This window comes from Diabrotica virgifera, chromosome 9 (assembly GCF_917563875.1).
Source record: "Diabrotica virgifera virgifera chromosome 9, PGI_DIABVI_V3a".
Lineage (NCBI taxonomy): Eukaryota > Metazoa > Arthropoda > Insecta > Coleoptera > Chrysomelidae > Diabrotica > Diabrotica virgifera.
The window spans coordinates 177003229-177016887 of NC_065451.1; the positions used below are offsets into that span (position 1 = coordinate 177003229).

At 33.3% G+C, this 13659-nt stretch overlaps 1 protein-coding gene across 1 annotated transcript in view; it reads right to left on the bottom strand.

Annotated features, from left to right (window-relative positions):
- The window catches only part of LOC114333145 (titin), a 96349-nt gene extending 86386 nt beyond the window's left edge, over window positions 1-9963 (bottom strand). Inside the window, exons 1-3 of the mRNA XM_050660763.1 lie at window positions 9462-9963; window positions 7398-9416; window positions 1709-1783 (exon numbers count right to left, since the gene is read on the bottom strand). Of these exons, the coding sequence (XP_050516720.1) occupies window positions 1709-1783; window positions 7398-9416; window positions 9462-9963 (2596 nt within the window). The remainder of the gene's footprint in view (window positions 1-1708; window positions 1784-7397; window positions 9417-9461) is intronic.
- Window positions 9964-13659: the final 3696 nt, after the last annotated feature.

The window sequence follows — 13659 nt, forward strand, 5'->3', positions numbered from 1 at the left end:
AAAACAAAAAGCTTAGTACTAGCCAAAGAACCAATAAGATGTAAATTGGAGTTAGACAATCAAATTATACAACAAATAGTAACTTTCAAATACCTGGGAATTAATCTGTCAGCCGACAACAATATCGAAGTAGAGGTAGAAGACCTAATAATTAAAGACAGTAGAACGGCCGGATGCATAAACAACATAATTTGGAAAGCAAACACCTAAGAGTGGAAACAAAGGATATATAAGTCAGTTATTAGGCCAGTTATGACTTACATGGCCGAAACAAGACCAGACACAAGCAAAACACAAAGACATCTGGTGACCAACGAAATGGAGGTATTAACAAGGATTGCTGGAAAAGGTTTTATAGAACTGACAAACGCTTTCGATCGCATCCAAGTGGAAGACGTCTTACACTTACTCTATATAAGAAACATACCAAACATTATTATACAAACCATCGAAAACATCTACTTCCATAATCGAATACAGGCAAAGATAAATGGAAAACTAACACAGTTTATAACAGTACAAAGCGGAGTCAGACAAGGTGACTCCTTAAGCCCACTTTTCTTTAATATAATAATGGACGAAATAATAGAAGCAGTACTTAAAGGTCATGGTTACAGAATGGGAAACAAAGAAATTAAAATATTATGTTATGCAGACGACGCCGTATTAATCGCCGAGAGGAGACGATCTCCAAAGATTAACACACATATTCAATACAACAGCTAAGAAATACAATATGATAATATCAGCAGAAAAAACCAAATGTATAACAACATCTTAATACCCGCTACGATGTAAAATCGAAATTGATGGGAAAGTAATAAAGTTTAAGTTTAAATAAAAATTCAATGGACACATTCACACAATGGAACTGTTCCATAGAGACTTAAGCTGCATACTCTGTAGCAGAGAACATGAAACAGTCAACCATGTCTTCCATGACTGCAAGGCATTAGGTTGCAGGCGACAAACAATTTTTGGAGAGTACCAACTGACTCTAAAAACATATGTTACCCATCCACTAGACCTGTATAAGGCTGATACAGGGTTCCAGAATCCTAGAATGTTCTTCATGTAGAAATGAAAGATGTTTTGACATAATAACAAATAAATAGATTAATTAAAAAAAAATGCAAAAAGTAATCTTAACATTACAGTATAGAGGTGGGAATTCCGTTGTCTATGAAGTACTTCGCATTTTACTTCAGTGAACAATGATCGAAAATTGACTTTGAAAATAAAGAACTGGTTGGCTGTTATTTATAAGAGGGTATTTTTATCAGTCCAAAATTACTACATAAAACACAGTGTAATCTTGTCAAAAGATCTAAAGATCCTCACACACTATGAAAATACTAGGAAAACGTCACATTCAACATCAAAAGTCAAATCTCATATCCTCATATTCAATTGGAAAGTGGGTGTATAAACTGTAAAACGTCATCCTAGTGATTTTCAAAGATTCTTTAGAGCATCCCCTACACTAAATCAAATCGAACTACTGTTAGGCCGGTCACTCACTATCAGGTAAACCTGACAGGTCTAATCGTCCAGGTGTACCTGATAGTGAGTGGCCGGCCTTATGCAATTCAATTTGAATTAGCTGGGTAAAGATTACATGCATACATGTTTTGAATATTGTATTGATTAAAATACCGTTAAACATTTAAAATGACAATATTAAAACCAATTGGAAAATAGATCTTACCTTGCTGTGCTGCGTCCTTGATTAGTGTTGGAGGTGTTGGCTCCAAGTTAAGCGACTGTCGTGAGGCTTCCCATCCTACAGATAGAAAAAGTGGTTAATAGTAAATATATATTATTATTAAACATAAAGTTTCAACATTTATTCTAACACATTCGTTCACGACTATTTTACTTTTGATAATATTTTGTGCTTTAGAATGTATATATCGACCTCAGTAAATTTGCAAAATTTAAAATTACTATTTAGAAGTTAAATATAAACAAATAACTGTTTTTTTTTTAGTTGGAAAAAAGTTCGAGTGCGGTAACATGTCAAAATTCCGATACGTTACATTTTACATCACCCTGTACATCATTTTATATTTCAGTAAACATTTTCCCATGCGATTGTTTTGTAAGATTCTCCAATTATCTATTTTGACTAATCGTTAGGTTCACGTAATAAAATCTTTTCAAAATATACCGCTTACTGTAATAATGTATATTCTTTTATAATCCCTTAGAGATTCTACCGAAAATGCACCTAAATATTATGTGTTTATGATAATATTCTGAATCCTCTGTACGAAACAACCGTTAGTTAGCTAAATTTCAGTTCTATCACGTCCCATTTGGAAATATTCCCGAAGAATACTTGAATACACACCAATTTAAGTAAATTGTAAATATTTCTGTATAAAAATCAGTATCCCCTCGATCTAATTTCATTTTCCGCTAAGAAGTATGTAGTGAAAGTTCGACTCGTGATTTCAAGACCCCTGCCAAAGGGAAAGATATTTTTGGTACTTGTTTGTACAATTCCTATGCTTCGCTTTCCAAGGGAGAACTACGAAATTCTTAATTCTACCTTGGTAAATAAAACATAGAAAAAGTCAAATGTAATTTTGACGAAATTTCTTTAAACATTTACCAATCTATGTGAAAAACACAAACAACAGATGAGTACCTGAAAAACTAACTAAGATCTGACCAAAAAATCAGTAGAAAAGAATATTCCACGAAGGAGGATGTAGTGTGTGAAATATCATCCATCGTAGATTAATATTTTTTTTATTATAACCATTTTTGTTTATTCTCTAAACTCTTCCCAATCTCTTTTATGTTTTGACAATTACACGCTTATACATATTTTGCTTAGTTTCTTAGCATGTTATGCGAACGACGGAGTCATTATATCGGAAAATGCTGATAACTTACAATGATCTGTAAATAATACCAAGGCCCTCATAGTACCTAGAAAATCTAAACCAAGTGATGCGCCACTAAATCAAAATACCTTACAGGCATATTTTGAAGAAATAAATATATGAGTATCAGAAATAAAGCAAGAATCTATATGACATATTCTATACAACCGTAAAAGTCATGAAAATAATCATAAACGAGATATTATGTGACATCCAAGACGTAGTTTGGTGGACAAAAAACAGAAGAAGAGAATGGACAGACCATGTAAACATAATGCAAGACGATCGGTTAGTAAGCATTGCTAAAGAAAACCGCTCAAACATACCTAGACAGCATGGACTACTGCGTACGAGATGGTACGAAAGTTGGCCATCGTCCTCTTAACTGCTATTGCTACTCCATTAACGAAAACACAGGAAGTAGTCCTAAAGTACGAAGAAGAATATTTTTGTATGTTTCCCCTCCTTTCACTAGAAGAAAACTTCATCTCTACTGATTTTACTCCTTCGTTTTTGTAAATCATTATGTGGAATTACCTTATATTTGCTTTGATAGCTACATGTAAGCTATTATTTTCTATCGACCCGTTAGAGTTATCTCGTATTGACAAGAATATTGACATTTTTTACATATAGTCCGTCCGCTATAACTTTTCCAGTGCGGCACGATTCATTTTCAATCAAATTTAGTCAAAACATAAATTGAAACGAACGTCGATGTGTACATATATACATTTTGTATACTGTATACTATATACTACACACATCGGCGTACGTTTCACTTTCTGTTTTGACTTAATTTGATTGAAAATGAATCGTACCGCATGGGAAAAGTTATAGCGGACGGACATATACTGTTATTTAAATTTTGTACTTGGCAACATTGGTTCACTACGTTTCACTTTCTGTTTTGACTTAATTTGATTGAAAATGAATCGTACCGCATGGGAAAAGTTATAGCGGACGGACATATTATACTGTTATTTAAATTTTGTACTTGGCAACATTGGTTCACTCAGTAGTGATTCCGGTTGTCAACTGTCACTTGTAATCTTATTTAATAATGTAGAAAATGTTTATTTTTAACTTTTACTTTAGAATAAAGTATATTACTAATAAACAATTATTTTATTGAATAATTTTCATGAAATCACTTAAACAATTAATCAAGACCAAAATATATACATTCTTTATTGCAAACTTACCAATTTCTCAAGAATTTTTGCCAATTATTTGTGCCAATTATACATTTATTTTGAACATGCTATGTTCTAATTAATTTTAATAATTTTGTTCCTAACAGAATTTGGTTTTTGAGTAAATTGAGTGTATTTACAGTTGATATTATTATATTTACAGTATATTTTGAGTTGATGCTTCCTACATACAGTTCATTTCACTCTCTCATTAATTAGCTGCAAGAATCAACATACCTACTATTTACTATCTACAACATAATAATAATCTCCCGTTTTATACCGCTAACGCGGCTTTGGGATTATAGCAGGATAGTCTGCTATATCTAGGGTCTACGGTATACAAGGAAGGTAACAGGACCAGTGCTACGCTTCAACCGCTTATTATTCCCTGGTTTTACCCAAGATACTCATTTTATTTAGGCTGAGTCAACCTGGATCCTATAGACATTTAAAAATGTCTATAGGCCTATCAAAAACATGCAGATTGAAAATGTAGAAAATTTTTCGTATCTTTTAAATGTCGTAACAGAAAGCGGAGGTACAGAAGACGATATTCGTATGAGGATACGAGTAGCTCATCAAGTCAGCTTGCTCATTTGCTCAACCCTCTTTGGATGTCTGGACAGTATGCTATAAAGACAAAGATCCTAATATTCCAGTTAAATGTTTGTTCTATTATACGGATGTGAAACCTGGAAAGTGACAAACAAACTGCAGGCCTTTGTTAAAAAATGCCTACGAAGAATTGTTCGTATTTTTTGGCCTAAGATCATCAGAAAAGAAGATCTGCTCTACCGGACCGAACCAAGGGAGTAGAAAATAAAAAAAGTCCAGAAAGTGGGGTTGGATCAGTCATATATTTCGAAAAAATAGCTCCAGTATTGCAAAGACTGCCCTAGAGTGGAATCCCCTAAAAAAGAAAGGTCGCCCAGCACAAACGAGATAAGAAGTCAAGGAAAGTGTTGGAATGAGGTGAAGACCTTAGCGTGAAATAGAACTCGATAACGCGTTTTTAATGAAGTTCTGTGCTCCACTTTGAATTCAAGAACCTTATGTAAATCTAACAAGAAGACAACCATACTATTTGAATTATACAGGCTATAACGAAAATACAGGTCATCAATTAAATCACATATTCTGAGACCAAAAATAGTTCGAATGAACCTAATTTACCTTAGTACAAATATGCACATAAAAAAAGTTACAGCCCTTTGAAGTTACAAAATGAAAATCGATTTTTTTTTCATATATCGAAAACTATTAGAGATTTTTTATTGAAAATGGACATGTGGCATTATTATGGCAGGAACATCTTAAAAAAGAATTACAGTGAAATTTGTGCACCCCATAAAAATTTTATGGGGGTTTCATTTCCTTAAACCCCCCAAACTTTTGTGTACGTTCCAATTAAATTATTATTGTGGTACCCTTAGTTAAATTCAATATTTCTAAAACTTTTTTGCCTCTTAGTATTTTTTCGATAAGGCAGTTTTTATCGAGTTGCGGCTTCTTTTTTAATATGTTTACATACAAATTTTATGGGGGTTTTGTTCCTTTAAACCCCCCAAATGTTTGTATATGTTCCAATTTAACTTTTACTGCGGTACCATTAGTTAAACACAGTGTTTTTAAAACTTTTTTGCCTCTTTGTATTTTTTCGAGAAGGCACTTTTTATCGAGATATTATTTCTTTTTTAATATGGTTCAAAATATACCTAAAAATGTAAATCATAAATAAATTTTCATATTATTACCAAGTCTCCATAATCGTACTTAGCCATATACAAATATGTGGTGGATTTGACAAATATTCAAAATATCCCGATAAAAACTGACTTTTCGAAAAAGTACTAAGAGGCAAAAAAGTTTTAAAAATATTGTGTTTAACTAATGGTACTACAATAGTAATTAAATTGGAACGTACACAAAAGTTTGGGGAGGTTTAAAGGAACAAAACCCCCATAAAATTTTTATGGGGTGTCTAAATTTCACTATAATTTTTTCTTAATATACTACTACCATAAGAATACCACATGTCTATTTTCAATAAAATCTCTCTAATAGTTTTCTATATATTGGAAAAAATCGATTTTCATTTTGTAACTTCAAAAGGTTGTAACTTTTTTTATGTGCAGATTTGTACTAAGGTAAGTTAGGTGCAATCGAACTATTTTTGGTCCCAGAATATGTGACTAAATTTTTGATCTGTATTTTTGTTACACCCATATAAAAGACAATTATTGACCATAAAACTATTAAAAACTATACAGTTTAAAAACTCATTTTCTAAGGTAAGGTAAAGTTTTCAATCCTAATAGCGACATTAATAATATTGAAAAATATTAAAAATATTACAAAAAGATTTTTAAATTGAAAACTTATTGGTCCATTTCCCTGGTGATACCTCCATGGCTTTTAAAAATTGCAATCCAGATGGATGCTGAAGCGAAGAAGACAAGAGGGAATTCAAAAAACTTACAATTCACGACCCCTTCTGATCAGCTGGTAAATTCCAACGGAAAATGGACCTAGTTACTCAAAGGAGTAAAGACCAATATAAAAATAAAATAAAAATTCCATTTTTATGCAGTTGCAATGCGAAGGCAAAACAATCTTATTTTTCACTTAGAATACGGAGCGCAGTCCAGCACTCTGAATCGACGATTTTCGACTTTTATTGGAGTCTCATCGGAGAGACGTAGGCCTGCTGCTCCATACTTTAAGTGACCAACAACGAGAGTTTATCCCCCACACCGCAACTGACGTGAATGGATTAGGTGATAATCCATTCACGTCAGTTGCGGTGTGGGGGATAAACTCTCGTTGTTGGTCACTTAATGGAGCAGCAGGCCTACGTCTCTCCGATGAGACTCCAATAAAAGTCGAAAATCTTCGATTCAGAGTGCTGGACTGCGCTCCGTATTCTAAGTGAAAAATAACATTGTTTTGCCTTCGCATTGCAACTGAATAAAAATGGAATTTTTATTTTATTTTCATATTTTTCAATTTACATGGTAATAATTTTTGGTTTCTTTTAAAATCAAATTTGGCCAAATTATGCAGAGAAATTACTTGTGTATAACGGATGATAATATATATTTTGCTTATCTGCATATTTATTTCAAGTAAAGAAGAAGCATCAACTCAAGCTGATAGTCATCTTAAATAAATCTAATCATTAAAAAAATGGGTAGGATAATTTCATGCATAACATGAAGCATTCAAATGGTTTGATTGCAAATTGCTGGGAATAAGAAAACAGCGAAGGCTCATTTCGTAAAAAAAGTAAGCAAAAAGCTATTACCTGGCTGATGTCCGAACGCCACTGACCCATCCCTCAAATTCAACGAAATACAACCAGAGTCTTTCTTAATACCTCTCATCAGATCGTTAAAGTATCCCTCCTCAGCAGACATATACTCTGAATCTGTCAGATCAATGTAGCCACCTCCTTTAAGATACATGCATCCTTCAGACGCCATCTTTTTGTTAGTTCCATCTAAAACTTTCGTGGAACTTTCTTGCTTCAAGTCTAAATGAATTTGGTTAGGGGTACAAGTGTCTGCTCTAGAATAAGCTAATACGTCTTCGTCTGCTGACGTAGCTACATCTTCTGTATCTGTTGGTACAGGGCTCATTGCCACCTGTGAGATAACTTTAACTGGCTTGTTTATTTGTAGACGGTCTTCAATGGAAAACGGACCAGAACCTTCCATAGACATTATGACTTCTCCTCCCAACTCTCTTAGTTGTTGGGGAGTACATGACATTGCTCTAAAGTTAGGTTCTTCATCTGAACTGTCAGCTAGATTTTCGATATCTGTAAGACCTTCTGTGACTGGTAAATTTAATAAAGGAGACAAACTATGAAAGTCTCCAGAATTATAGTCACTCAAAAATACATCTTCTGTATCAGTCAAAGCTTTGGGCTCAGGTGTTTTGACAGACAGTTTATTTTTCTCAGCTAAGAATCGTTCGTGCATGTGTTTAAATTTGGGCGCTCTACGCCTCTTTTGCGTATTCAGAACTATCTCTTCTGTATCCGTCAATTCGTCCATATCATCATTACATGGAACATAAAGCGTTTTTTTCACTTTTATCTTTTGTTGATTCTCAGTTTCTTTTATAACACCACAGTCTGGTAAGCAAGTAAAATCCGACACGGACAGCGACATTGGTATTTCCATAGCTTCTTCTGCTTCAGAAACACTTTCTTCGTCTGTGTCTGCAATCATAGACTGTTCTTGAGGCGACTGTATTGGAGTATAGTCTACTAGTGGTAGAATCTGAACCGTTGGTAGTGTTCCATTTTCTTTCAGAATAACCAAGTTTCTAATAGGAGGAGGGAGAACTATTTCAGGTATATTGTTTAGTTCATCCAAATCGTCCTCAAACTCTTCTTCATCGGTATGTATCTGCAGTTCTTTAGCCAGAGCAATAGGTATAATTTTAGATGTTTCTTCGTCAGAACTATTGACATTTTCACAGTCAGTAAGTGGTTCTTCGTTTAAGATCGGTACCAATAGACTAGTTTTCTTGTTCTTTATTATTGTAGATGGTGCACCTACAAATCTAATATCATAAGTAATCTTTTCGTCATGATCCTCTTTTTCTGAGTCGCCGTGTTCAGATTGATACACATCACTATCAGTATTATTATCTCCATCATTATCATTACTTTTTGAAGACAAAGCCCTGATGATATTTTTACATTTGAGAGCGCTATGCGATTCGTTGATTTTGCTATAACACTCAGCCATTTCTTCTAATTTCTTTTCAAACGCTTTTTCGTGACCTTCAAAATTGGGTGTAGCTGGTGTTTCTATTACATCTTCGAAATCTTCTATATCTGTTGGAAAGTTAGTATCAAACTCTGGAATATTCAAAATACTCGGTTTCTTCTCTGCTATTTTTTTACATATTGGAAAAGGTAGATGAGCATTATCTTCATTGTCAGAGTCATACGCTAAAGAATGGCTTTTCGTGATAACTTTGAATGAATTGACCTTTCTTTTAGGATGTGAAATGTAATTTTTAAATCTGTCGTCAGTGTCTGAGATATCTAAGTCTTCTACGTCAGTTACGGAGTGTCTTCTAGATCCCTTATATCTTCTTCTTCGTGGTTTCGTTTTCTTAAACGATTTTTCGTCATCTGAGTCAGAATGCAATACTTCTATATCGGTCAAGTCTGACAAGTTGGGTGAAACTGACAGGGCATTCAAAAATTGACCACTGTGATAAGAGTGTTCAGAGTCGTTGGTGTCAGAAGGATTATTATTTGGGGAGACTGACAGACGTTTTGTTTCTTTTCTATTTGTATTGTCTGCTACATTCATATTCTCTAAATTATATGTATCTAAATCTATGCTGGTTTCTGGAACACTGTCTATTGCAACTTCATTTTCTGTGTCAAATATCTCTTCGTCTGTATAATTGTCATAAATCTTATATTCTACTTCAGTATCGTCCATCTTCCTTTGCGTAGTGGAACACTGAGTTTTTAATTTTTTAACACCCTTAGGGGTTCTTACATGTGTTTTATAAGATTCCTCAAAGATACCTCCCTCCAAGTCAAGATCTTCGATGGTTATTGGTTTAGAATGCATGATGATATTCTTGCTTCTATCGTCTTCTTCATCTGAAGCCTCAAAATCTTCTAGATCAGTTAAAGCCTCATCTTGTACCAACTTAATTTTTAGTTTAGATTTTCTTTGTTTCGGTTTGGCAACAAATAAATCGTCACCTTCTTCGTATAAATCTTCTACGTCTGTCAATGCTTCTTGCAAATTGAGGTAGTTATTTTCGTTATCGTTTTCTATCTCGTTTTCGTCGTCATGGGTAACTGCGATTTCTGGTATTGTGGTAGACATCTTGGTTGTTTATAAGATCCTACATTAAAATTTAATAGATCAGATATTGTTTTTTTGTCACTATGTATCCCCACGAGTGTTTATTAACATAAAAAGTTGAACAATTACGTTTCTAAGTGTGTGGTGTTTGTTTTTATTAGTGCGATTCTGATTAAAATCAAATTAAAATAGTTTAGAACTAAATTATATAGTTTAAGCGTTATAAATGAGTTGAAGTACAAAACTAAAAATATACAGAGTTGCAATCAGACCACCAGTTACAGACGCAACCGAAACAATGTACCTAAGAAATATAGATGAAGAAAAATTAAGAATATTCGAAAGGAAAATCCTAAGAATTATGTGTCCTATAAGAATGGACAAACAAGAACGACGGCGAATAAGGCAAAACATTACTATAAACGATCACAACTTCGAAGTGATTAAATAATTTAAATATCTAGGAGCAAAAATCACAAATGACAACAAATTAGAGTGAGAAGTTGAAACGAGAATAATGGCAGGAAACAGATCTTTCTTTGCAATGCAACATCTAATGAAGTCAAAACTTCTTTCACGAGGTGTAAAAATCCAGATATACAGGGTGTCCCGAAAAGATTGGTCATAAATTATACCACACATTCTGGGATCAAAAATAGTTCGATTGAACCTAACTTACCTTAGTACAAATATGCTCATAAAAAAAGTTACAGCCCTTTGAAGTTACAAAATGAAAATCGATTTTTTTCAATATGTCGAAAACTATTTGAAATTTTTTATTGAAAACGGACATGTGTCATTCTTATGGCAGGAACATCTTAAAAAAAATTATAGTGAAATTTTTCCACACCATAAAAATTTTATGGGGGTTTTGTTCCCTTAAACCCCCCCAAACTTTTAGTGCACGTTCCAATTAATTCATTATTGTGGAACCGTTAGTTAACCACAACATTTTTAAAACTTTTTTGCCTCTCAGTATTTTTTTCGATAAGGTAGTTTTTATCGAGATGCGGCTTCTTTTTTAATATGTCTACATAAAAAATGTATGGGGGTTTTGTTCCTTTAAACCCCCCAAATGTTTGTGTACGTTCCAATTTAAACTATTATTTTGGTACCATTAGTTAAACCCAGTGTTTTTAAAAACTTTTTTACCTCTTAGTCTTTTTTTAATAAGTCACCTTTTATCGAGATGTGGCTTCTTTTTCAAAATATAGCTAAAAATGTAAATTATAAATAAATTTTCAGATTATTAACAGGTCTCTATAATCGTACTTAACCATATACAAATATGTGGTGGATTCGACAAATATTCAAAATATCTCGATAAACAGTGGCTTATCGAAAAAGTACTAGGAGGCAAAGAAGTTTTAAAAACATTGTGTTTCACTAATGGTGCCACAATAATAATTTAATTGGAATGTACACAAAAGTTTGGGGGGGTTTAAGGGAACAAAACCCCCATAAAATTTTTGTGGGGTGCACAAATTTCACTTTAATTTTTATTTAAGATGTTGCTCCCATAAGAATGCCACATGATCATTTTCAATAAAAAATCTCTAAGAGTTTTCGATATATGAAAAAAAAAATCGATTTTCATTTTGTAACTTCAAAGGGCTGTAACTTTTTTTGTGTGCACTATTGTATATAGGTAAGTAAGGTTCAATCAACCTATTTTTGACCCCAGAATCTGTGGTATAATTTATGACAAATCTGTTCGGGACACCCTGTATAAGACCATAATACTACCAGCAGTCGCGTATGGAAGCGAAACATGGACGCTAACAAAAAGAGAAGTAAATAAATTGCTGGTGTGGGAACGTAAAATCCTTCCAATGATATATGGCCCTTGCAGTGACAGCGTGACAAACGAATGGAGGCGCAGATACAATAACGAGCTAGAGATTCTATTCGGAAAAGAAAATCTAGTCAGATATATAAAGGCCAATAGACTCAGATGGGCAGAGCATGTGATATGCAGTAACGATAATCGTCTTAAAAACAATGTGTTCTGGGAAAGGCCAGATGGAAGAAGGTCTGTAGGGCGGCCTAGAAAAAGGTGAAAAGATGCAGTCAAAGAAGATCTAGAGAAAAGGGGAGTGCGACAATGGGAATTAGTGGCACAGGACCGACAAACATGGAAGGCAGTAATAAACGCGGCAAAGACTCAGGATGAGTTGTAGCGCCAATATACTGTGAAATAGACATGTGTGGTCATTTGGACAAAAATTTGAAACAGAGACAAAACTTAAAGTTCTTCATCTGGGGCTCTTTTTGGAATAAGGAAAAAAGAGACTTTTTCACATAAGAAACCAATATTTTTATGTATACGCTCTGAGCTTCGCTGGTGTCGCTCCTGGCGGATTACTAATTCAACTTTCACCGGTAATTTTTAAATTTATTATTTAATTGTTATCGCTTAATATTTACAACGCAAAAAAGTAATTAAATTGTAATCGATTTTTTTAAGATTTTGCTAATCATTTTGACGTTCTATAGGGCTTTTCATTCACAGTCATTTGTTTCGAGCTTCTGTCATGTGTCACATAATATTAATATATCTACGTCGTACGTTATTGGTATTACCAATGACACAAACCGAAGACATATGACGTAGATATATTAATATTATGTGACACATGACAGAAGCTCGAAACAAATGACAATCGATGAAAAGCCCTATTGATAAAATATGAATATCTTACTTCGGATACTTTCACAATTATCGTGTAGATGGCGCAGATTAATTTATAATTACATACTACGGAACATTAAAAGAACTTAAATTCAGCATTTAAAACGTAAGTATATTTAAAGTAAAAATATATACACAGCTTTGACCAACTAATATTTTTTATAATTAATGTTTTTACTTTTAATTTTAAATTAATCACTTTGACATTTATGTCAAATTTCCGGTAAACGTTTACAGACTTGCCACTACTAGCGCTTGCAAATTTGTAAATATCCCCTCTACGTACGAGCTCACAGCGTATAGCCACAATGGAGGCAAAATTGCAATTTTGCGGTACAGTGTTTTAGTACCTACTTGTAAATAAATATCTTCTATAATTTGTTTTGAATCAAAATCACACTAATTCCACTTTAGTTCTTATTTTTGATCTCTACTTACCTGAGTTATAGATGAAATAATAATTTCAGATTTATATTTGTGTATTTTTCGATAAGTTAAAGTGTCAAGTAGCATTAGTTACATCATTTTACTACAACATAAGAAGTATATAAAAATGATCTACCTAACACTTATTAAATTGAATTTTCTTTAAAAAATGTCTTGGATATAATATGACAAGAGTTAATATTGCAATAAAATGAGAAAGAACTATGAAAACAAAAGTAAAGTAAAAATTAGTCAATAAAAATAAGACAATCCTATCCGCTAAGGAAAGATCCTGGAGAAAATTCGTTGAAATCACTGAAAATGTACCTGAAAGTGACATAGTTAACATAATCCTCAAAAGAGATATTATTAATAAACCCGTCATTTAAATTGCCAATGCAAAGTACACGATATAGAGGAGGCTGTACAGCATCTTTTAGGTGTTCACTTCCTAGGACGTTTTATCACTATTTCCCAGGACCCAATCATTAGGAAAATTATAGAGTGCCCTCAATGGTGTATTGTCACCAAAATTATGGAATATAATCATTGCCGATCTGCTTCATGGGCTTGGCAGGCAAGGAATCTGGATCCAGAGT